The following is a 23,453-nucleotide window of genomic DNA, read 5'->3' as shown; positions in this document are numbered from 1 at the left end:
TCTCCAAGTAACTTTGTCAGATATAGGAAATACTATTAACAACAGCAGCAACATCAATACAAAAATAATAGTTATATAACATTCACTATGTACCTAGCACTGCTCTAAATACTTTCTACATATGTGTAACTCATTTAATCCTCACAACTTAGACATAGGTGCGATTATCTCCCTTTAGACATAAGGAACCTGGGGCACAGAGAGGAAAGCTAACTTTCCCACATTTACACAGCTCCTAAGTGGCAACACTGGAACCTGAGTCCAACAACTGTGGTCCTAGAATCTGTACTCTTAATCATTAAGTGATGCTGATTCCCACAATCCATAGGGAATAGTAAAAATTAAAGAAACAACAGAAAAACAAAAGTGAACAAGATTATGGAACTGCAAATTAAAAAGCATCTTGAAGTGTTTTTCTTTTGGGGCTGATCGTGGTGCTAATGTCTCATATTGCAGCTATTTCTACCACTAATAACCATTGGATATCTACATTTTATAAGAACTCTGACAGCATTAGTACAAATTTTAAGGCTGGGCAGTAATGATTAGACTGCTACTTGAATGTCTGAATGCCTGAAAGCTCAAGCTATAATCATTGTAGCAAGTAGTGAGTTGTTCAAAGCTCAAATGGCCTTTTTAGCTTTTCAAATCTGTGGTTCCATTTGAGTCTGACAAATAGGAAAATCACAATGCATGAGGACAGAGGGGTTAGGACACCACTGATCGAGAGTTGAAGGGGAAATCTGGGAATCCAATTTTAGAGCTTAGCTTTTTCCATTAAGTCATGGATTGTTCCTGGGCACACAGCTTTTAACTAAAAACTATACAAAATATAAAAATAAACACAGAACATACTGAGTTTATAACAACCATAATCAAGTAAAAAAATTAGAGAGATGATAGTAGTTTAGTCACAAAGATAACAAAAGGTAACCTAATAAAAGGAGAGATTTTTGAGATAGAATAAAAACAATTCAATTTACAGGAAGGTAAAATTACAAAGACTGAATAAGGAAATAAAATCTCAAAGATAAAACTAGGAAAAGGAGAAAGTGAAAGGAAAAGCAAAGGAGAGGATGTTTGAAACACAGTTATAAAGCTTAACACCACACAAAAAAATGGAAGACATTTAAAGCTGAAAATGGATGAAAGAAAAAAATATATTACTCAATAAAACCCAGCAAGAGCTGGAAAGAAATTTATATGTGAAGTAGAAAAACCTATTTATGTAAATTAGTTTTAAAAGTCTTCAAATCATCCTTTCTAAAGAATATTAGGGGAAAAAAGGGAAAACTCACCTTTCGAACAATACCGTCTTCTACATTTGATTTTTTATTGCCGCCCTGTTTACCCAATAAAGTAATCTCTAGTTGACAAAAAGGCTTCGGTAAAATATCACATTGTGTAAAGAATTTTCGCCATTCAACAATATATGCTTTTAGCAAAGCTGTATCATCTTGATGGCTCAGTACTCGCTGGAAAAAAGAAAAAAGTATTGTACCAATTTGATATACAGGTGTTTTAAAGAATACTAAAACATTTTTATGCTGTAAGTTTAAAATACTTTATTCATTGTACAATCTTTTAAACATATGTATATATCCAAGAGGAAATTAAAATGTTCACATAGACTTGTGATCATTTCACAATATATGTATCAAATTATGTTGTCTATCTGAAACTAAGAAACTCTTCTATGTCAATAATGTCAATTAAAAAAGAAACCCTGTATCTATTAGCTGTCATCTTTTCTTCCCCTTTGTCTCTCCCTTCTTCCACCTCCCAGCCCTAAGCAACCACTAGTTTATTTTCTATGGCTACATATTTGCCCATTGTTGCAAGTATAAATACTTTATTCCTTTTTAAGGCTAAGTACTATTTCATTTGAGGGATGTACCATATTTTGTTTATGTTTGTCCACTGGCAGACATTTGCATTGTTTTCACTATCTGGAATAATGCTGCTATAAATATCTGGTACAAAAAAATATAAAAATATCTGGTTCACAAAAAACTTGTGTATACTCACAAGAATAAAAGAGACAGGTCTCAAATAAAATCAGAAATGTAAGAGAAGACATTAGAACTGATACCACAGATATATATAGGATCATGAGGCTACCATGAACATTATATGCCAACAAATTAGACCACCTAGAAGAGATGAAAAAATTACTAGGAACATACTATCTACCCAGAGTGATTCATAAAGAAATAGAAAATCTGAACAGACTGATTACTAGTAAGGAGACTGAATCAGTAATCAAAAAATTCAACAAACAAAAGTCCAGGACTAGATGGCTTCAATGGTGAATTTTAGCAAGAAGAAGAAGTATTAATGCCAATCCTTCTAAAACTCTTCCAAAAAATAGAAGAGAAGGAAACATTTCCAAACTCATTTTACAGGGCCAACATTACCTTGATTATAAAACTAGAAAAGGATGCAACAAGAAAAGAAAATTACAGGCCAATATCCCTGATAAACATAGATGTAAAAATCCTGAAGATAAAAGCAAACCAAATTCTACAGCATATAAAAAGGATCATACACATGATCAAGTGGGATTTATTCCAGTGATGCAAGAATGGTTCCACACTGGCAAATCAATCCATGTAATAAACCACACAGGCAAAAATGTACAAAAATCATACTGTCACCTTGATAGATACTGAATAAACATTTGCAAAATTCATCATCTTTGCATGATAAAAACTCTCAACAAGGTGGGTACAGTGAGAATGTACCTCAACACAATAAATAAAGGCCATATGTGACAAGCCCACAACTAACTTCACATCACTTTAATGGTGAAAAGCTGTAAGCCTTTCCTCTAAAGTCAGGAACCAGACAGGATGACCACTCTCACCAATCCTAGGCAACACAACACCGAAGTCCCAGCAAGAGGAATTAGGAAAGAAAAAGAAATATAAGGTATCCAAATTGGAAAGGAAGACATAAAACTGTCTCTATTTGAATGTGATATGATATATAGAAAACCCTAATGACTCCACAAATAACAGAATAAAAATTCAGTGAGGTTGAAGGATACAAAATCAAACCCCCAAAATCTGTGTTTCTATACTGTTTGTGTTTTCATGGCGAACCATCAGAAAGAGAAATGAAGAAAACAATCCCATTTACAATGCGTCAGAAAAGAATACAATACCTAGGCATAAATTTAACCAGGAAAATGAAAGACCTACACTGAAAACCATTAAGACATTGATGAAAGAAACTGATGAAGACATAAAAATGAAAAGATATTCTGCGCTCATGAATTGGAAGAATATTGTTAAAATTTCCATACATACCAAAGTAATCTACAATGTGGAAAAGGCAGTCTCTTCAACAACGAGTGTTGAGAAAACTGGACAGCAACATGCAAAAGAATAAAACTTGACCACCATCTTACACCATACACAAAAATTAACTCAAAATTTATTAAAGACTGGGGGTAGGGAGGAGGTAGATGGAGGTGGAAGAGCAGGAAGGATAAATGGTAGTGGGGAAAAAAGCTTTTAATGAATTAAAGAATGAAATTTAAGACATGAAACCATAAAACTCCTAGAAGAAAATACAGGTGGTAAGCTCCCTGTATCATCAGATACATCAGACATCAGAGTTGGTGGTGATTTTTTGTTTAATATCAAAAACAAAAATAAGCAAGACAACATCAAACTAAAAAGCTTTTACACATCCAAAGAAAATAGCAACAAAATTAAAAGGCAATCTACTGAAAGGGAGATAATATTTGTAAGTCACATCTGAAAAGGGCCAACATCCAAAATAGATTTAAAAAAAACTCATACAACTCCATCAGCAAAAAAACAAACCCAAAAACAATTATGAAATGGGCAGAGGATCTGACTGAACCTTTTTCCAAGGAAGACACACAGATGTGCAACAGGTACATGGAAAGATACTCAGTATCACTAATCAGGGAAATGAAAATCCAAACCACAGTGAGATACCACTTAATACCTGGTAGAATGGCTACTATCCAAAAGACAAGAAATAAATATTGGCTAGGATGTGGAGAAAAGGGAACCCTTGTGCAGTGTTGGCAGGAATGTACGTTGGTGCAGCCACTATGAAAAATAGTTTGGGGATTCCTCCAAAAATTAAAAATAGAACTACCATTTGATCCAGAAATTCCACCTCTAGCTATATACCCAAAGAAAACAAAAACACTAAGTTGAAAAACTCTACAGTCAGCCCTCCACATTTGTGTGTTCTGCATCTGCAGATACAGAAGGCTGAGTAAGGGACTGAGCATCCATGGATTTTGGTATCTGCTGGAGGTGGGGGAGGGTGGTCCTTGAACCAACCCCCACAGATAATGAGGGAGGATTGCAGGCACCCCCGTGTTCATTTCCATATTATTTACAATAGCCAAGCTACGGAAACAACTTAAATGTCCATAGACAGAAGAATGGATAAAGAAAATAGGGCTGAAATATTATTCAGTTATAAAAAATGTCTTGCCATTTGGAACAACATGGATGGAACTTGAAGAAAATTACTGTCAGCTTATAAAGAGGTATTAGTTGTGAGAAAAAAGTAGATTTATGTAGGCTGACACATGGCCAAAAAAAAATGGTAGTGGGGACATCTAAGAAACTATTTCTTTGTATCTTTTTTCTTTGCTTTTTTAAAAATTAAATTTACTTAGGTTAAATTGGTTAGTAAGTTTACTCTCTTTACCCTCTCCCCATCCCCTTTGCCTCTGGTAACCACCATACTGTTGTCTGTCTATAAATTTGTTTGTTCATTTGTTGTTTGTAATGCCTTTTAATTGAGGATAATAATGTACTCTCTTGAAAGAAATGTCAGTAAGGGGGGGAAAACCAATGACAATCATTTCATTAAAAAATTTATTTAACAAATATATCAAAAGTCAATTAAAAATTGACTTTTTTTAAAAAAGTGATATTAAAAATTACTTTAGGAAGTTCTACATTCAAAATATTTCTTATAATATTCCTGAGTAAAACCTTAAAACAAGCTTAATATAAAGATACAGAACTTACTGCCTGTGCTTGCTTAATAAACTCAAGAATATCTTCTTTTAATGCCTGATGAATTTTTGCTGGGCCTTTATCATCCCAGAGACAGACTGCATGCACATCCCTATAAAAATAAAGCAGGTAAACAAACGTTAACACTGGGACAAGAACAAAGACAAAACTCATGTTAAGTTCTATTTTAATACAGTTTCCATGGGCCAAGCTAGACCAACCATTTTTTAAGCTTTCTCACACATTTCATTTGTTTATTCTTATTACTCGTCATTCACTGTTTTCTTTAAATCTCTGCTAGTTACTGGATAAAATATTTTTAATCATAAAAGTATACTACTTCCTACACCCCTCCCTAAAGTAAGCAACTGGATTGCCCAAAAGTTCATTGGGTTTTAAAGTAAAAATAAAAGACACATTGTTCATTTTGACCAATGAAGTTATTGAATAGAGTGTTCACCATTTTGTTCCATACCTTCTGCCATCTTTCAGATAACTTCATAATTTCATCTCCCCAAAGAACTGTTTTATCTGTTTGAGCAAAGAACTGTTCCAGGTACCTTTTGCAGTCTTTCAGGGAATTGAAATTTTTTCCATTAACACAATTTTGTAAAGACCAAAATAAACGGAAATCCAAAAGTGCAATGTCTGGTGAATATGGTAGATGAATCAGAGCTTCCCAGCCAAATTAATATTTTTTGCCTTGTCATCAAAGAAGCATTATCCTGATGGAATATTACGCATTTTCTGTTGACTAATCTTGGATGTGTTTCATAGAGTGCTGCTTTCAGTTGGTGTAATTGGGAGCAGTACTTGTTGGAATTAATTGTTTGGTTTTTCAGAAGGAGCTCATAATAGAGGACTCCCTTCCCAACCCACCAAACACACAATGGTCTTCTTTGGATGAAGACTGGCCTTTGGTGTGGTTGGTGGTAGTTCATTTTGCTTGCCCCACAATCTCTTCCATTCCACATTTTTGTAAAGTATCCACTTTTTATCACCTGTCACAATTTGTTTTAAAAACAGAATGTTTTCATTATGTTTAAGTAGAGAATCAAATGCAGAAATATGGTCAAGAAGGTTTTTTTTTTTTTTCACTTAATTGATATGGAACCCAAACATTGAACAGATTAACAGAACCAAGCTGTTGCAACTGATTTTCAACACTCGATTTGGATATTTTGACTACGTTGGCTTTTTCCTGCATGGTGTAACATCGACTGTTCTCAATTAATATCTCCTTTTGATTACTATAAATTTCACCTGGTCTACCCAACCATGGAGCACTGTCCAGCAAGAAATCACCAGCACAAAACTTCACGAACCACTTCTGACACTGTTTGATCAGTTACAGCACCTTCTCCATACGCTGCACAAACCTTTTTTGTTTTTGCATTTCAGTTGCGCTTCTTCATTTCTTAGAAATAATAAAGCATAATATGCTGAAAATGTTGCTTATTTTCTTCCATCTTCAATATTAGAAGGGTCACACAAAAATTCACCAATTTTGATTACGTTGTTTTTAAACGCATGCTGACATTGCAGCTGTCAAAATCTAACAAAAGTGTTTCAAATGAAGTTAATGACAACTAAATTCTATATAAGAGCCATCTTACAGAAAAAACATAGAACAAACTTTTTGGCCAACTATTAATATTTTTCTTATGCAAAGTGAGTATAAATCCTTTTGATTATTTTTTAAAATTTTATATATTTATTTTTAGAGAGAGGGAAAGGGAGGGAGAAAGAGACACACCAATGTGCAAGAGAAACATCAATTGATTGCCTCTTACACTGCTCCAAGAGGGGACCTAGCCCACAACCCCAGGCATGTGCCCTGGTCAGGAATCAAACCCAAGGCCTTTTGGTTTGTGGGATGACATACAACCCCCTGAGCCACACCAGTCGGGGCCCTTTAATTCTTTAACACAATATATGTAGTCTATCTTTTAGAAAAAATAGTAATAAGTCCATTACAACGAATCTCCTACCTTCCCCATACATTTATTACATTTACACATTAATTACTATAGTCTCCTTTGTTTAAAAATACATAAACAACAAAAGCCCTTATAAACTGGTAGATAAAAACTCTAAACTTACAATGTTGACACATTTTCCCTCAAGGACATTCATTACAGAAATATATTTAATATTAATACATATGCACAAAGTTAATTTCTTAATTACTAAGTTGTAAAGCAGGAAAACATAACAAAAGGTAGTCTTATATTGAGTATTCTTTTATTCAAAAAATACTCCCCAGTGACAGACTCATTCAATACCTTCTAAAGTCCCTGCTATAAAAAATGTCAAAGAAATCTAAATAAAACATCTCTAAAAGCTTCAAAATTGTAATATATCAATGGCCAAATAGTTTATTTTATATTCAGATTCTTAGGAACATTATTATAACCCAAAAGTTTGTCTGCATATTAATATGAATATTAATCATACAAGATTATTGTCTTTATTCATATTAATTCATATTAATATGAATTAATAATCAGATAAGATTACACAGGTACTATACCTAAGGGGGAACCAGGCAATTAGGCCCCAGAGCCCATACCAAAGCATTTCCTCAAATTTATTCTTGCAGTGCTCCAATCGATCCAACCAACAGTAGCCAAAATAATCTTTATAAAACTCAAAAATCGTATCACGTTATCTCTACAATTAAAATTCTCCAACAGTTTTCCATTTCTCTTTGAATAAAGTACAGAATGGTTAACTGACCCCTATAATATGGCTGCAATCTCACCTCACAACTAAAGGAATCTACAGTTGGAAAGAAGAAACTCATACAAAAATAGACTGACTATGATTCAATATGTTTACAACTATTACTATGTATATAAACACAAGATGTAAGAGGACAGTGGAAGAATATTTTATGAAGGAGAAACAATGGATCACTATGGTGTTTGCAAAGAACTATAAACAAATTAACATGGTTAGCGTGTGCAGTGGGGAGTGATAATCAAGAAATTAGGCAAACTAACTTTACCTTATCCCCTACATTCACTCACAGTCCTATTGTACCTACTACATAAATGCCGCTCCAAGTTGGTTATTTCCATCCATCACTGCCTCCATCATCAAAATCACCATCATCTCTTGTTTATTATAACAGAAACCAATATTAATTGACTGTTTACTTGGTGCCAGGAACTTTACAAATACTGACTGATGTTAGTTGAGGTTTTCCAAGAAGCATATGGGGTTTGAAGAGCAAGAGATTTACTCAGGGAAATGTCTGTGGGGGAAAATGCGAGGTGAGGTACTGGAAGCTAGGCAAAGGATGTAAGCCTACAATAATGGTCTACCAGGGGTATCCAACCTTTTGGGGGTCTCTGGGCCACGCTGAAAGAAGAGTTGTCTTGGGCCACACATTAAATACATTGTGACACAAAAATCACAAAATAATCTTATGTTTTAAGTAAATTTATAATTTTGTGTTGGGCCATACTCATAGCCATCCTGGGCCACAGGTTGGATGCCCCTGTAGCCCTGCAGGGAAGAACAAAAAGAAAGGTTATGTATCAAGAATATTAGACTGTAAGTGTAGTTCTAAGACAGTTTGATAAAGCTTGGAGAATTCTAGAGCAAAAGTCACTCAGAGGAGATCCAGGCCTCCCTGAAGTAAGACTAATTTAGTATCCCTGCATATTCAAACCACTGCTGGGTACATGTCAGAAGAGCTCAAATGTGACTTATACCTCATAAGGCAAGAGGGAATGGTGTAGTGAAGGATGTAGGGTAGAGTATCTCCAAAGAAATCTTACCCAAGAAAGAATCAAACTTGATAATCTTATACACCTTCTCTAGCTCCCTTTTTCCATCCTCCAGGTATGCCCACGTGTTGCTATATTACGGAAAATGTCCTCAATACACTTTCTTATTCAAAACACAATACTACTCACACAATAGAATATGTCAAGTCTCCTGGTCAATTATCATACACATTTTGAGGAACATATTATACGTGAGGAATATACTATAATACCCCTAAAGCCCTCTATGTTCTACTCCCTAATTCTACTACATCCAACCCCAAAAGTAACCAAGCCTGAATTTATTTTATCTCAAGTTTTACAACATGCTATTAGGATTTCTAAACTTTATAGAAATTTTACTGGCAACTTCTGGTCAAAATGGAGGCATAGGTAAACACGGCTTGCCTCCTCACACAACCACATCAAAATTACAACTAAAATATAGAACCACCATCACTCAGAACTATCAGAAATCAAGTTGAATGGAAGTCTGACAACTACGCAATTAAAGAAACCACATCTATCCAGACTGGTAGGAAGGGCGGAGATGCAGAACAGCCTGGTCTCACATCCACATGTGGTAGATAAAAATTCAGGAGGGATAACTTGGGAGCAAGGAGTCTCAGACCCACATCAGGTCCCCCAGCCCAGGGATCCAGTGCCAGGAAGATAAGCCCCCATAACTTCTGGCTGCAAAAAACAGCAGGGATTGAGTCAGTGGAAGAAAATTCTGGAGTCCCAAACAGTTCCCCTTAAAGAATGCACATGGACTTACACAGGCTCACCCCCTCTGAGCTCCAGCACCAGGGTAGCAGCTTGAAAGGTACAAGCAGCATACAGAGAGGAACAGAAGTGTCTGACATTAAGGCAGGAGCTGAAGGACAGCTTTCTCCCAGATACAAAGGCAGGCAGAGGCTATTATCCCTTTTCTGAGCTCTCCCCACACATATCTACAGAGACAGCAGGTGGGTGCCGTATCTGAGACTCCATTAACATGGCTAACACTATCTGCCCCACTCTGGAGATCCCCCGAGACTCCTTTGCACCTAACTTATACAAGCCCAGCACAAGTAGCAGCTACCTCAGATTGCTTTATAGCTCATGCAGGGTGGCTCCAGGCAGAAAAAAGGAGGGGGCTGACCTTGGTCCACACCACCCAGAAAACCTGAGATTTGGTGCACCCAGTGGACAGATACAGATCACAATGGAGCCTCACCACCCTGTCCCTGCACAGCTTATCCTCTATGGCGGGTAGGTGTGGTGGTCAGTGGTCCTAGCCAGTCCATGCAACTGACTGGTCTGGGTAAATCCCTCCCATTGACCTGCCAACAGCAAGCAAGGCTCAACTGCAAGAGAAGGGTGTACTCAGCCCACATGAAGAGTGCACCTCAAGTACCCCACTTGGACTATAAGGGAGGCTATGCCACTGGACATTACAAAACAACTATTACATTAGCCCATGTTACCAACACAGGGGATCACGGCAGCTCTAACTAATTCACAGAAACAGACACGAAGAGGCTACCAAAATGAGGAATCAAAGAAACATGGACCAAATGAAAGAAGAGATCAAAACTCTAGGAAAAAACTAAGCAAAATGAAGGTAGGCCATCTATCAGACACAGGTTTCAAACACTGGCTGTAAGGATGCTCAAGGAACTCGGTGAGGACCTCAAGAGCATAAAAAATGTTCAGTCAAAAATGAAGAATACACTAATTGAAATAAACAATTTACAGGCAAACAACAGTAGAGTGGATGAAGCTGAGAATCAAATCAACAATTTGGAACATAAGGAAGAAAAAAAACACCAATCAGAACAGCAAGAAAAAAAAAGATTGCAAAAAACCCCTAAAGCCTGAGAACAGTGTAAAGAGCCTCTGGGATAACTTCAAGCCTTACAACATTTGCATCATAGGGTTTCCTGAATGAGAAGAAAAAGAGCAAGAAACTGGAAATTTATTTGAAAAAATAATGAAAGAAAAGTTCCCTTAATTTGTTGAAGGAAACAGACATGCAGGTCCAGGATGCACAGAGAGTCCCAAACAAGATGGATGCAAAGAGGCCCACTCCAAGACACATCTTAATTAAAATGCCAAAGGTTAAAGATAAAGAGAGAATCTTAAAAGCAGCAGGAGAAAAGCAGTTAGTTACCTACAGGGGAGTTCCCGTAAGACTGTCAGCTCATTTCTCAAAAGGCACTGTGCAGGCTAGAAGGGATTGGCAAGAAATATTCAAAGTGATGAAAAGCAGAGACCTACAGCTGAGATTTCTGTACCCAGAAAATATATCATTTAGAACTGGAGGGCAGATAAAGAGCTTCCCAGACAAGAAAAAACTAAAGGAGTTCATCATCACCAAACCATTATTACATGAAATGTTAAAGGGACTTATTTAAGAAAAAGATCAAAACTATGAACAATAAAGTGGCAATAAATATTATCTATCAACAACTGAATCTAAAAAACAAACTAAGCAAACAAGGTGAACAGAGACAGAATCATGGATATGGAGAGTGTTTTGATGACTGCCAGATGGGAGGGATGTTTACGGGAATGGGTGAAGACATGAGGGGACTAAGAAGTATAAATAAGTAGTCACAGAATAGCCATGGGGATGTAAAGTACTGTATAGGAAATGGAGTAGCTGAAGAACTTATACACATGACCTAGGGACATGAACAATTGTGTGGGGATTGCTTGAGAGAGTGGGGGAGCAGGGTGGAAGGGGGGCAAAAGAGGAGAAATTGGAGCAACAGTAATAGCATAATCAATAAAATACAATTGAAAAAGAAAAGAAAATTTAGTAAATAGTAGTATTTTCAAATGATTTTTTTCACTCAACCTTGCTTCTGATATTTGCCCATTTATAGGTTCGAGTGTTCTAATTCACATACTTTATCTGTTGTATCAAATGGCACTTCAATGTAAAAGGGAAGAAGCAATGGCAAACAATATATACATATGAAATAAAGTCTGAATCAATAAGAACACAATCTTTTGGAGTATGTTACCAAACTACTTTTTAAAAGGGACATGCTGTCCCGGCCAGTGTGGTTTACTAGGTTGGAGAGAGAAACACTGATGTGAGAAACATCAATCTGATGTTCTCCAAACATGCCCAGACCAGTGATTTAATCCACAACCCACGTATGTGCCCTGACTGGGAATCAAACCTGCAGCCTTAGGTGCACGGGACAATGATCCAACCAACTGGGCCACTGGCCAGGGCAGTATTTTGCTTTTAATTAATAGTAATACCATGTGCCTTTGACTGAGAGTGAGAAACAGGAAAGTAATCACTGATGGAGGTGAAATTTCAAATTAACAAAAATAAGGGAAAAGGCAGTATCTAATAAGTAGTATTTATAGAAGCAGTAAAAATAAGAATAGCAGTTATAATATTGACCGTCAACTGAATAAATTATCCCATTGGAAGACAGTATGCTTTTCAAAAGGACAAACATTACATGATTCCACTTATGTGAAACAATTAGAATAAGCAAATTCACACAAACAAAAAGTTAAATGGTAGATACCAAGGGCTGGGGAAAGGGAGTACTAGGAATTGCTGTTTAATGGGTATAGAGCTTTTGTTTGAAATAATGAAGTTCTAACAATGGAGATATATTTTTTAGCTTTTTCTTTTTTCTTTTAAATTTATTGATTTGAGAGAGAGAAGCATCAATTTGTTGTCCCACTTATTTATGCATTCATTGGTTGATTCTTGTGTGTGTGCCTGATGGGACTGAACCTGCAACTTTAGTGAATCAAGACAATACTCTAAACAGCTGAGCTACCAGACCAGGTCTAAAAATGGATATGCATACTGTTGATGTTCGTACAAATTGTGAATGTACTCTGAATGTCACTGAATTGTACGCTTTAAAATGGCTAAAATAGTAATTTTTATGTAATGTATGTTTTACTAAGTTTTTAAAAAATGACCATGTGTTTTAAGAGATAGTAGGCAAACACAAACTAAGAGAAAGCAGCGTGGCAATATTACTATCATGCTAAAGGGAATTTATGGTTAAAAGCACTAGAAGAAACATCACATATGTAACAATAAAAAGCATTATTTATGAAGGTATGTCCGTGTAGAGACTGCTGAGCCCCTGTCAGCCCACTGCCCCCTGGACACAGAACATCCAGTCATAGATACAAATGAACTAGCTAGCACAGAAGGTCAAACTGGCAGAGCAGGCCAAGGGATATGATGACATGGCAGCATGCATGAAGTCTCTGAGTAAGGACCTGAATTATCCAAAGGGGAGAGGAATCTTTTCTTTGATGCTTATAAAAATGTTGTAGGAGTCTATAGGTCATCTTGGAGGGTCATCTCAATTGTTGAGCAAAAGATGGGAGGTACTGGGAAGAAACAACAAATGACTTGAGAATACAGAGAGAAAATTGAGACTGAGCTAAGAGATATCTGCAATGATGTCTCTCTTGGAAAACTTCTTGACCCCCAAAGCTTCACAAGCAGAGAGCAAAGTCTTGATTTGAAAAGGAATGGAGACTAATATCATTAGTTACTTGGCTGAGGTTGCTGCTGGTGATGACAAGCAAGCAATTGCGGATGAGTCACAACAAGCCTACCGAGATGCAACCAACACATCTTATCAGACTGGGCCTAGTTCTGAACTTTTCTGTGTTCTATTATGAGATTCTGAACTCCCAGGAGAAAGCTTTTGATAAAGGCTTTGCTGAAGTTGGATACAGTAAGTGAAGACTCATACAAAGACAGCATGCTAATAATACAATTTCTGAAACATAACTTGACATTGTGGACATCAAATACCCAAGGAGATGAAACTGAGGCAGGAGAGGGAGGAGAAAATTAACTGGCCTTCCAACTTTTGTCTGCCTCATTCTGAAATTTACGCAGTAGATAATCTGTCTTCCACGATGTCCCACAAATAGTTTTTATTTACAATTTGACAGGTTTACGTTATTTTTATTTGAATTTCAGTATTTCCCATGTGGTTTTTATGTTTAATATTTAGGGGAGTAATGCCAGTTAACATTTAGGGAGTTATATTTTCAACTTGAGGTGGCCAATATGAGGATGTGGAATTTTTATATGAGTTGTAAATGCCTGGCATAGGACTTTTGGAACACTGTGGCTTCACAAGGACAAGTACTAAAACTCCTTCCAGTAACTTAGGCAATACCATCCAGAGGCACGTTTCTTGTGGGGGCAGTGCAACAACCACAATGAATGACTTTGCATGGACAAGCTAAATTGGCATTCAAGAGCAAGGTTCCTAGATTCAAGTTCAAATGGGGGAGTAGGAGGATCCTGAGCTCGCCTCCTCTCATTGACACCAAAATTGCAACTACATATAGAATAACTATCTCTGAGAACCACCTGAAGACTAGCAGAACAGATCTTCTACAACTACAGACATAAAGTAAAAGCACACTGAAACGGGTAGGAGGGGTGGAGACTAAGCCTGGTTAGGACCTACCCTACTCACCACTCATGCAGTGACTCACGAGTGGGAGGGTTATCACAACTGTGGAGGCCGTCCCCGAAGAGTGAAGGGTCTGAGCCCTCGCTTCGTTGACCTGAGCCAAGAAGTGGAGCCCTCATAACATCTGACTTTGAAAACCAGCAAGGCTTACATCTGGGAGGGCCAAAGGGCTGTAGGAAACGCAGGATGCACTCTTTCTGAGCTCTGGCACACAGGTAGCAGTATGAGAAGCACCTAGGTCATATATGAAGGTGCTACACTGACTAATTTTAGGGTGTGTGCTAGAGAGATAGGGATCTGTTGGAACTTCCTTGTGTCAGAGAGGCTGGTAGGTCCCATTTTCCCCCCTTTCTTTAACCCAGCTGGTCTGACACTGGAAGGTGCCATATCTTACACTGTCCGTTAACCTTGCTAACAATGTTCACACCACCCTGGCATTTCCCTGAGGACCTACCCAGGTTAGCACCCCTCCAAAGCCCTTCCTGTCCTGCCATACCCAGTGGACAGCATCACTCAGCACCAGCACACAGCAGTGGGTGGGCTTTGTAGCCTGCCACACAGAAGCCTTGCCCTGCACGCCGGTGAGCCTGCAACAGTTGGGGCCAGGCCTCACAGCCAGCAGGCCAGAGACCAGCCTTGCCTGCTAGTGTGTTCATAAAAGTTGTGGCCCAACTACAACATAAGGCTACATTATTCCACTCTCTAGAGCACCTGGCTCTGGTGACAAGGGGGACATCGTCTAAGTAAGGGCTCCACAGGAAAATAAGGCCACTTTTTCAAGACCAAGAGGTTTAGCTTTCATACCTAGTACAATACATAGAAACAAACAAGCAAAATGAGGATTGAAAAGAATGTGTTCCAAACAAAAAAACCAGGACAAAACCCCAGAAGAGAAACTAAATGAAACAGGTAAGCTGTCTACTAAAGAGTTCAAAGTGACAGTCGTGAAGGTATTCATTCAACTCTCCAGAAAAATGAAAAAACTCAGTCAGAATTTCAACAACTTGAACAAAGACATAAAAATTCTAAAAAAGAACCTATCAGAACTAAAGAATATAACAGTTGAAATGAAAAATACACTGGAGGGAATCAAAAGCAAATCAGGTGACAGAGAAGAATGGATCAGCTATCAGGAAAACAAGGTAGTAGAAATCACCCAATTGGAATATCAAAAAGAAAGAAGAATGAAAAGGAATGAAGATAGCATAAAGGACCTTCGGGACAACATCAAGCATACTAACATTAGAATCATAGGGTCCAAGAAGGAAAAGAGAGAGAGAAAGGGACAGAAAACATATTTGAACATAATGGCTAAAAACTTTACTAACTTTGCAAAGTAAACAGACAACAAAGTCCAGGAAGCAAAGAGTCCCAAATAAGATGAACCCAGAGACCAACACCAAGACACATTATAATTAAGTTGTTAAAAGTTAAAGATAAAGAGAATCTTAAAAGCATCAAGAGAAAAACTAGTTACATACAAAGGTATGTCCATTACACTATCAGCTGACTTTTCAACAGAAACTTTGCAGGCCAGAAAGGGGTGGCATGATATATTCAACATGATGAAAAGGACAAAACCTATAACCAAGAATACTCTACCTAGCAAGGTTATCATTGGGTATTGAAGCAGAAATCAAGATTCTCAGAGAAGCAAAAGTTAAAGGAGTTCATCACCACTAAACCAGCATTACAAAAAATGTTAAAGGGAATTCTTTAAGTGGGAAAGAAAAGGCCAAACTAGAAATAGGAAAATGAAAATAAATCTCACCAGTAAAGGCAAACATATAGTAAATATAGTAGACCAACCACTTATAAATCTAGTATGAAAACAATTAAAATGGCAATAAGCACATTACTGTCAATAATTACTTCAAATGGAAGTTGACTAAGTGCTCCATTGAGAAAATATAAGAGGATTGAATGTGGGGGGTGGGGGGGTAGACAAGACCCTTGCATATATTATACTGCCTACTTGAGACTCCAGATTGAAAGACACACAGAGACTGAAAATAAAGGGATGGAAAGGATATTTCATGAAAATGGAAATGAAAAAAACAAGAGAGAAGCTGGGATAGCAATACTTGTATCAAACAAAAAGATTTTAAAACAGAGACTATGCAACAAGAGACAAAAATGGACCCAGCAATTTCACTTATCTTTAGATAAGCCCCCAGAAGTAGAAAAATTCAAAAGGACATATGCACTTCTACATTTACTGCAGTATTATTTATAATAGCCAAGTTATTGAAGCAACCCAGGTGTTCATCACTAGATAAATGGATAAAGAAAAAGTGGATGTGTGTGTGCGCACATGCACATACACACTGGAATATTACTGAGCCATGGAAAAGAAATAGATCTTGCCATTTGTGACAACATAAATAGACCTAGAGGGTATTATGCTAAGTGAAATTAAGTCAGAGAAAGACAAATAATTTACCATTTCACGTAGGAGTGGAATCTAAAAAACTAAAGAAATGAACAAACAGAGCAAACTGACCCATAGATGCAGAAAAACTGGGAATTGCCAGAGGGTTGGGTGGTGGAGATAAGAGCAAAAAGGTTAAGGGTATTAAGATGTACATACTTATAAATAAGTCACAGGGTTATAAAGTACAACATAGGGAATATTAATAATATCACAGTAACTCTGTACAGTGACAGATGGATATTAGACTTTTTGCGGTGATCACTCTGTAAGGTAATGAATGTGAAATCTCACTCTGTCTATACCTGAAAATAATATAATATTGTATGTCCACTGTACTTTTAATTCAGAAGAGCTTTACATTTCAGAATAAAAATTAGACATAAAAAAAAACCACCATTAAACTGCTTCCATGTCTTAGCAAGGAAAACTGCTTACATATTGGTTTGTCCTAGTGAAGAATAAAAGATATAACTGTTTCCAGTCACAGGTGTAGTTGATGCAGGCATTTAAGTTTTGGAGCACTTAAAGGATAGAAATGGATATCCCATGGATAGGTACACATTGAATCAAGTGTGTATCTGTGGAACGCTCAATCTCAACGTGCACACCTTTGACTATAGTTTAGAAAGTGGTCCTTTAGTTGTGACCCAATTTACTCTGGATAAGGGCAGATATGGTTCACATTCCATTATCTGTAAAGTTACCTGCTGTTTGCTTACATTATTTTTGCTACACTCATTTTATTTGTATTTGAATGTTTTAGGCAACCTAAGAAAAAATGTACAAGTAATGATGCAGTCAAATGAATTGCTTGATATCTGTTACTTCATGTATATCAAGCACTGCAGTAATACAAACAAAAAAACCCCCATGTATTTAACTTATTTTTAGGGTTTTTTTTTTTTTTGCTTTTGTGAGTTTTTTTCTTTTTATACTTGCCTAACATACATGTGCTGTAAAGTTGTTAACGGGGAAATAACTTATGGCTAGGTTTACTTAACGTCTTATGAAATTTTCATGAACATTCTAAGAATTGTTAAGAATACATGTATTAAGTTCATTTAAGTGGAATAAATATTTTATGAATGGGGAAAAAAAGTCCATCTATTTACACCAGAAAATATATATCAAAATATAAAACAAAAATAATAAGATATGCAAGAACTTGACACAAATACACTGGAATAGTTTAACACATCCTTATTTCAGTTAGGATGCACTCAGCTGTAAACAACATTTAACTCAATCGACAGTGGCTTGGACCAGCGATTTTCAACCATTGTGTCATGGCAGGCACACTGGTGTGCTGCAAGAATTTTTAAAACATGCAATACCTGACTATTCAGTCAAGGGCACTGACTTCTTTCCCCTTAGATTGTCAAGGAAAAAAAAATGACAACAGCCAACACAAGAATAGCTGTCCAATGTGAATGCATCAAAATAATACCTATTTTTGTCAGATTGGAAGAAATTAATTTTTTCGTGTGCTGCAGAATTTTAGTAGTTTACATGTGCCATGAGATGAAAAAGGTTGAAAATTGCTGGCTTTAGATTATTAGGTTCTTTTTCTTATGTAACAAGGAGTCTAGACATAGGTGATTGCTGGTGTTTGTTTAGACCCTCACCAGGATCTTTCTGTCTCTGTCATCTTAAGATGTTAGCTTCTTATGAATGTGATTGTTAAAGAGGGAAAGGGAGGACAGTGCCAGATGCACTGGTTTAAATCATCGGGAAAGCAAACATTTCCTAGAAGCCTTCTTGTAAACCTATTTGCCAGAACTGTCACATGGCAACCCTAGCAGGAAGGGAGGCCAAAGAAGTGAATAAATTACCTAGACTCTAAAATGGAAGGCACATAAGGCAGACAAAACTGGGAATGAATATGGCTTAGCTAACCAATAGTGTCTTGGTGTCTATCACAAAATCTCTCAACATTTGAAAATCTAGGAGAAAAAAATTAACAAATCATATACAATTAATAGATATGATTTATTATTCATGAAAGTTTCAAAAAGGTAATTTCTTTTTAAGAGCACATGTACACGTACAAAAGTTTTAAAAGATATTTTTATGGCTAATTTTGTGATCATAATCCATAACTAAATAAGTGAACCAAAAAACTTCACTATTTAGAAATTAAATTCCTATGCAATACAAGGATTGAAGAAAAAAAATTACCATCAAGAAAGCAAAAAAAAGGGAAAACAATTCATAACACGAAAGCTATAATGAAAGCAATATTATCCCTGGTTGGTGTGGCTCAGTGGAATGAGCACCAGCCTGCAAATCAAAAGGTCACTGGTTCGATTCCCAGTCAGGACACATGCCTGGGTTATGGGCTTGGTCCCCGGTGGGGGGTGTGCAAGAAGCAACCATACACTGATGTTTCTCCCCCTTTCTCCCTCCCTTTCTCTCTCTAAAAATAAAGAAATAAAATCTTTTAAAAAATAATATTAAGAAAAAATATAGCTTTTAATGCTTTTATTTTAAAGAAAAATACAAAAATAATTAACTAAGAATTCAACAAAAAACTAAGAACCCAGAAAAAGAACAAAAAATACGCCAAAGAAACCAGAAAATAAAGCAAATTATAAATCTGAAAATGAACAAAAATGGAATAAACATTATTCTCTCCAAATAACTGATTTTTGCCTTTCTTCTTTCCCTTTTTAAATTTATTTATTTTTAGAGGAGGGAGGAAGGGAGAAAGAGAGGGAGAGAAATATTTATGTGCGAGAGGTACATCAATGGGTTGCTTCTCACATGCCTCTGACTGGGGACCTGAGCCCCCACCAGGCATGTGCTCTGACTGGGAATCCACTGGCACTCCATCCACTGAGCCACATCAGCTAGGGTTAATTTTTGTCTTTTTTTCTTTTCTTTATTGTACAATTACTTTGTGTTTCATTAATTTCGGCTTTTGTCTTCCCTTCTACTTTCTTTAGGTTTAATTTGCTGGGTTTTACTCTCATTTCTTGCAATGAAAATTTAGATCACTCATTTTTCATCTTCCCCCCTAATATATGCATTATAGGCCATAAACCCCTTACCACTTTAGCACTGCTTAGGTAATCCAACAAGTTTTGATATATCCAAGTAGTTTTTACAACTTAATTATGTGAAAAAACCTATCAAGTCATCAATTCCTTAAGAGTCAGCTTAACAAAAAATATGTGGGATTAGAGATGAAAAAAGGATATACTCACATATACAAGGTAAGTATACTATTTATAATTCTATGGCAAAAAAAAACCCCAACTCTAAGCCTAGAGAAAGTTGAATAAATTGTACATATAGATACTTATACTCTTAAACTCTGATACTTTGACTCTATCTTCCCCTCTACTACTTCTGTTCTCTCCTTCTGAAATGCTTTTTAGTAGAAGTTAACCTAATTCTAGATCTAGCCTCCATATTTATTAATTTTTATTTAATTTTCCATAATTTGCCTTTGCTCTACATTCTTTGGTTTTATTTTTCAAATTAATAATTTGGTCTCTTTTTTTGTTCTTTTATTTTTTTATTCAAAGATCTATTTTTTATTTTATATTTTATTCAAAATTTATTTTTTATTTTGACTAATTTTCAAAGTAATCTCTTTCATTTTCATCCTCACTAATGATATAAACTGGAATTTTTTTTTTGGCATTTTTTTCCTAAACCTTGCATCATCTATTTCCTCTAACTCTGAAGTACAGCCTCTAAGATGACCACCAACGATTCCTGTCTCCCAGTATTCATATCTGTGTTTAGTTCCCTCCTATGGTGTATAAGCATTTGTCTGTATGATCAAAAGCATATGACAGAAGTGACAGTGTGTTACCTCCAAAAATATGTTATAAAACATAACAACTTCTGTCTTGGAAGCTCGCTCTCTCTGGGGAAAAAAGCTACCACACTGTAAATGGTCTTATGGAAGGTTCCACATGGTGAGGAACTGAGGAGCTAATGAAGAACTGAGACCTGCCAACAATCAGGTAAGCTTGGACAAATATCATTCACCCCTAGCTAAATAGAGGCCTAGATCTTCTGCCGAGAGCTTGACTGCAACCTCATCAGACCCTGAGCTAGAACCACCCAATTAAGCTGCTTTAGATTCCTGACCTTCAGAAACTATAAGATAAAAAGTTTTTTGTTTGTTTGCAGCTGCTCAATTTTAGAGCAGTTTGTTACGCAGCAAAAGAAAACTAATATGCAGAGATACAACAAAGACGGTAGGGAGGTGCAGGACTATTTTAATCATTCAGATGAAGACAGTGGGGAAAATATAGCTGAAATGAACTTCAAGAGATATTTAATAAAAATTTATGAAACCTAGTAATCAACTGGGTATGAAGAAGTGAAAACACACAGGAGGTTCACGGTAGCTGACAGATTGTGGGCTTGAGACTATGAATGACAGATTTTTATGATTCTAAATTTGGAGTACTTATGGAACTTAAAAGACACATATGCAGGAAACAAAAGGCCACATGAGCCTAGAAGGTCTACTCAGAAGAATAATCTGAACTTCTTATAAGAGATGAAAGCTCAGGTAAAAGAAAAGGAGAAAATGGAACTATGGCATCACACAAGGATGTTATGTAAGCTAAGATGACTGAGATGAGACAAATTTAAGACAAAATATGGCATAAAAACGTAAGAAAATAGTGTCACAAAAACCAACTCTGGAATAGGAAAAACATCTATTTAAAAATTATTGATAGTAAAGAGGGATTTTCTAAAAAAATTAGGTCTTACAAGTTGAAGATAATTTATTATTTAATTCTGGCTTCAATTTCACACACCAGAGTCAAACTAAACAATATGTCATCTAAAACAGCAACTCTCAACTGACTGAGGTACTGCCCCCTCAGGTCATCTGGAAACATATGAGTATTTTTGTCTCAATATCGAGGGGTAAAAAGGGAGTACATAGTACACTAGACTTCATGAGAGTGATGAACAAAGCAGTAACCCAAAACATGCAGGATAATCTTTTATAACCACCCCAAACATCAATAGCACTCCTGCTGAAAAACAAGGATACAGATTATGAGAAAAGGGAAGCAAATAGTCAATGTAATTTAATATTGATACATCAAAATTAAATATAAGCAACATGTTATTAATATGGTTAAATAGGCTAAAGTTTGGAAAGGTTTTCATTACTGTAGGTCTTAACAATTTAGGTGATGGCATGATAAGACTTACAGAAATCCTAAAAGGACAACATATTGAGCAACCTTGGGTAATTCCAAGGAGATCAAGGAATTTTAAAAACAGTATGTCGAGACCACTAACTGTAGCAAGTATAAAGCTATTGACTATTTCTTCTTAGAAGTCTATTTTAAGCAAGCAATAGCATCACACTATGCTCCTGTTCCCAGTCAGGAGTGCACAGAGAACAAGCATTATTCTAGATGACGAATCATATTATCAATACATATTAGCAAAAATGAAATATATTTGTCTACCACATCCACCATATTACTCATAAAATAATTTAATCAGATAATTTAAGAAAAATATATGCATACATGAATGCTATGAAGTTTTAAAAGGTCACTGCTGTTTCTCACCAAATGCTAATTTATCAAAAGGCAGAATCATGGGTATAAGTTAATATTATGCAACAAGTTCTATATTATTTAAGGAAATTATTTTCTTATGCAATAAAAGAAAAACTGAGCATAACAGCTTAATGTTTTTGTATAGATTATTCAGTTACATATTTACAACTCATTGATACAGTGCGCGCACACACAAAAATTATAGCAAGTCTGACAGCTATCCTTAGGAACACATGGTTGCAAAGTTAACCCTTGGATAATAAGAGATTTTGGATTTTGGGAAAGTTCTCACCGTTTCCTGATAAGAATGGCTTACTGTACCTATACTGTTTATGTAAAAAATCTGATTTATATTGAATACTTGCTTTTTGTCTAGGAGTCTGGAATTTTGGCTCATGTCAGGCAGAGGGCCTATGTGACCAGAACCTTGCAAAAACCACAGGCACTGAGTCTTTAGTGATCTCCCATGGTAGACAAGATTCCACATGTGTTGTAACAATTAGTTGCTGAAGGGATTCAGTATATCCTGTGTGACTCTACTGGGAAAAGATGTTTGGTTTCCCTTAGCTTTTGTCACATGCATCTTCGTGACATGTTAAGTAGCCTCCATTGTAATAAATCATAGCCATGAATACAACTGAGTATTCCTAGCAATCCTTGAACCTGAGGTGGTCTTGAGACTGCTGATGTGGTGGTGTTAGAAGTGGGATTCGTCAGAACAACTCCTACTCATGGAAACAAAGTGAAAGCATTGTTTGGGAAAAGGAAGGATGAAGTGGCAGGATGACAAATTTTCAGCTCGGGTGGCTATGCAACAGCAGCTGAGTTGGTTTCGCCTGTGAGAGGGAAAAGCTACCTATGAAATTTAAAAGGAATAGCTCTAACTCCAGGAGAGTGGGCTCACTTAATTCCCTGGCTGCTTTTGGCCATGCTTATTCAAGTGGGCGATGCCTTTGGTGGTTGTTTTCACCTCCAAGTAGGAGGAGAAAAAACCCTAAAGTTCCCAGAGGCAGGCTTTGCGTGGACCACCAACGTTAAACTTTTGTGTTGCTCTTTCCTGCAAGCATGAGGAAATAATAGTTAAATTAGATCCCAGGGATGAAGAAAGCTTTAGATAAACTAAGGGAGAGGAAACCACTTGAACTGTTTCTTCAGCCTAATTGTTGTTGCTATATCAGCTCCTCTATACCTCT

The 23,453-nt window shown here is 36.5% G+C and overlaps 1 protein-coding gene and 1 pseudogene across 1 annotated transcript in view; one reads left to right on the top strand and one right to left on the bottom strand.

Annotated features, from left to right (window-relative positions):
- Positions 1–23,453, bottom strand: part of CUL5 (cullin 5) — a 100,865-nt gene that overhangs the window by 53,449 nt on the left and 23,963 nt on the right. The window contains exons 3-4 of the mRNA XM_054592421.1: positions 5,031–5,130; positions 1,299–1,475 (exon numbers count right to left, since the gene is read on the bottom strand). Of these exons, the coding sequence (XP_054448396.1) occupies positions 1,299–1,475; positions 5,031–5,130 (277 nt within the window). The remainder of the gene's footprint in view (positions 1–1,298; positions 1,476–5,030; positions 5,131–23,453) is intronic.
- On the top strand, positions 3,912–13,641 carry LOC129085966 (14-3-3 protein zeta/delta-like; annotated as a pseudogene).

The sequence above is a fragment of the Pteronotus mesoamericanus genome, unplaced genomic scaffold, assembly GCF_021234165.1.
Source record: "Pteronotus mesoamericanus isolate MK-2021 breed Mesoamerican mustached bat unplaced genomic scaffold, CSHL_Meso_final scaffold_36, whole genome shotgun sequence".
Lineage (NCBI taxonomy): Eukaryota > Metazoa > Chordata > Mammalia > Chiroptera > Mormoopidae > Pteronotus > Pteronotus mesoamericanus.
This window is presented reverse-complemented; position numbering and strand designations above follow the sequence as displayed.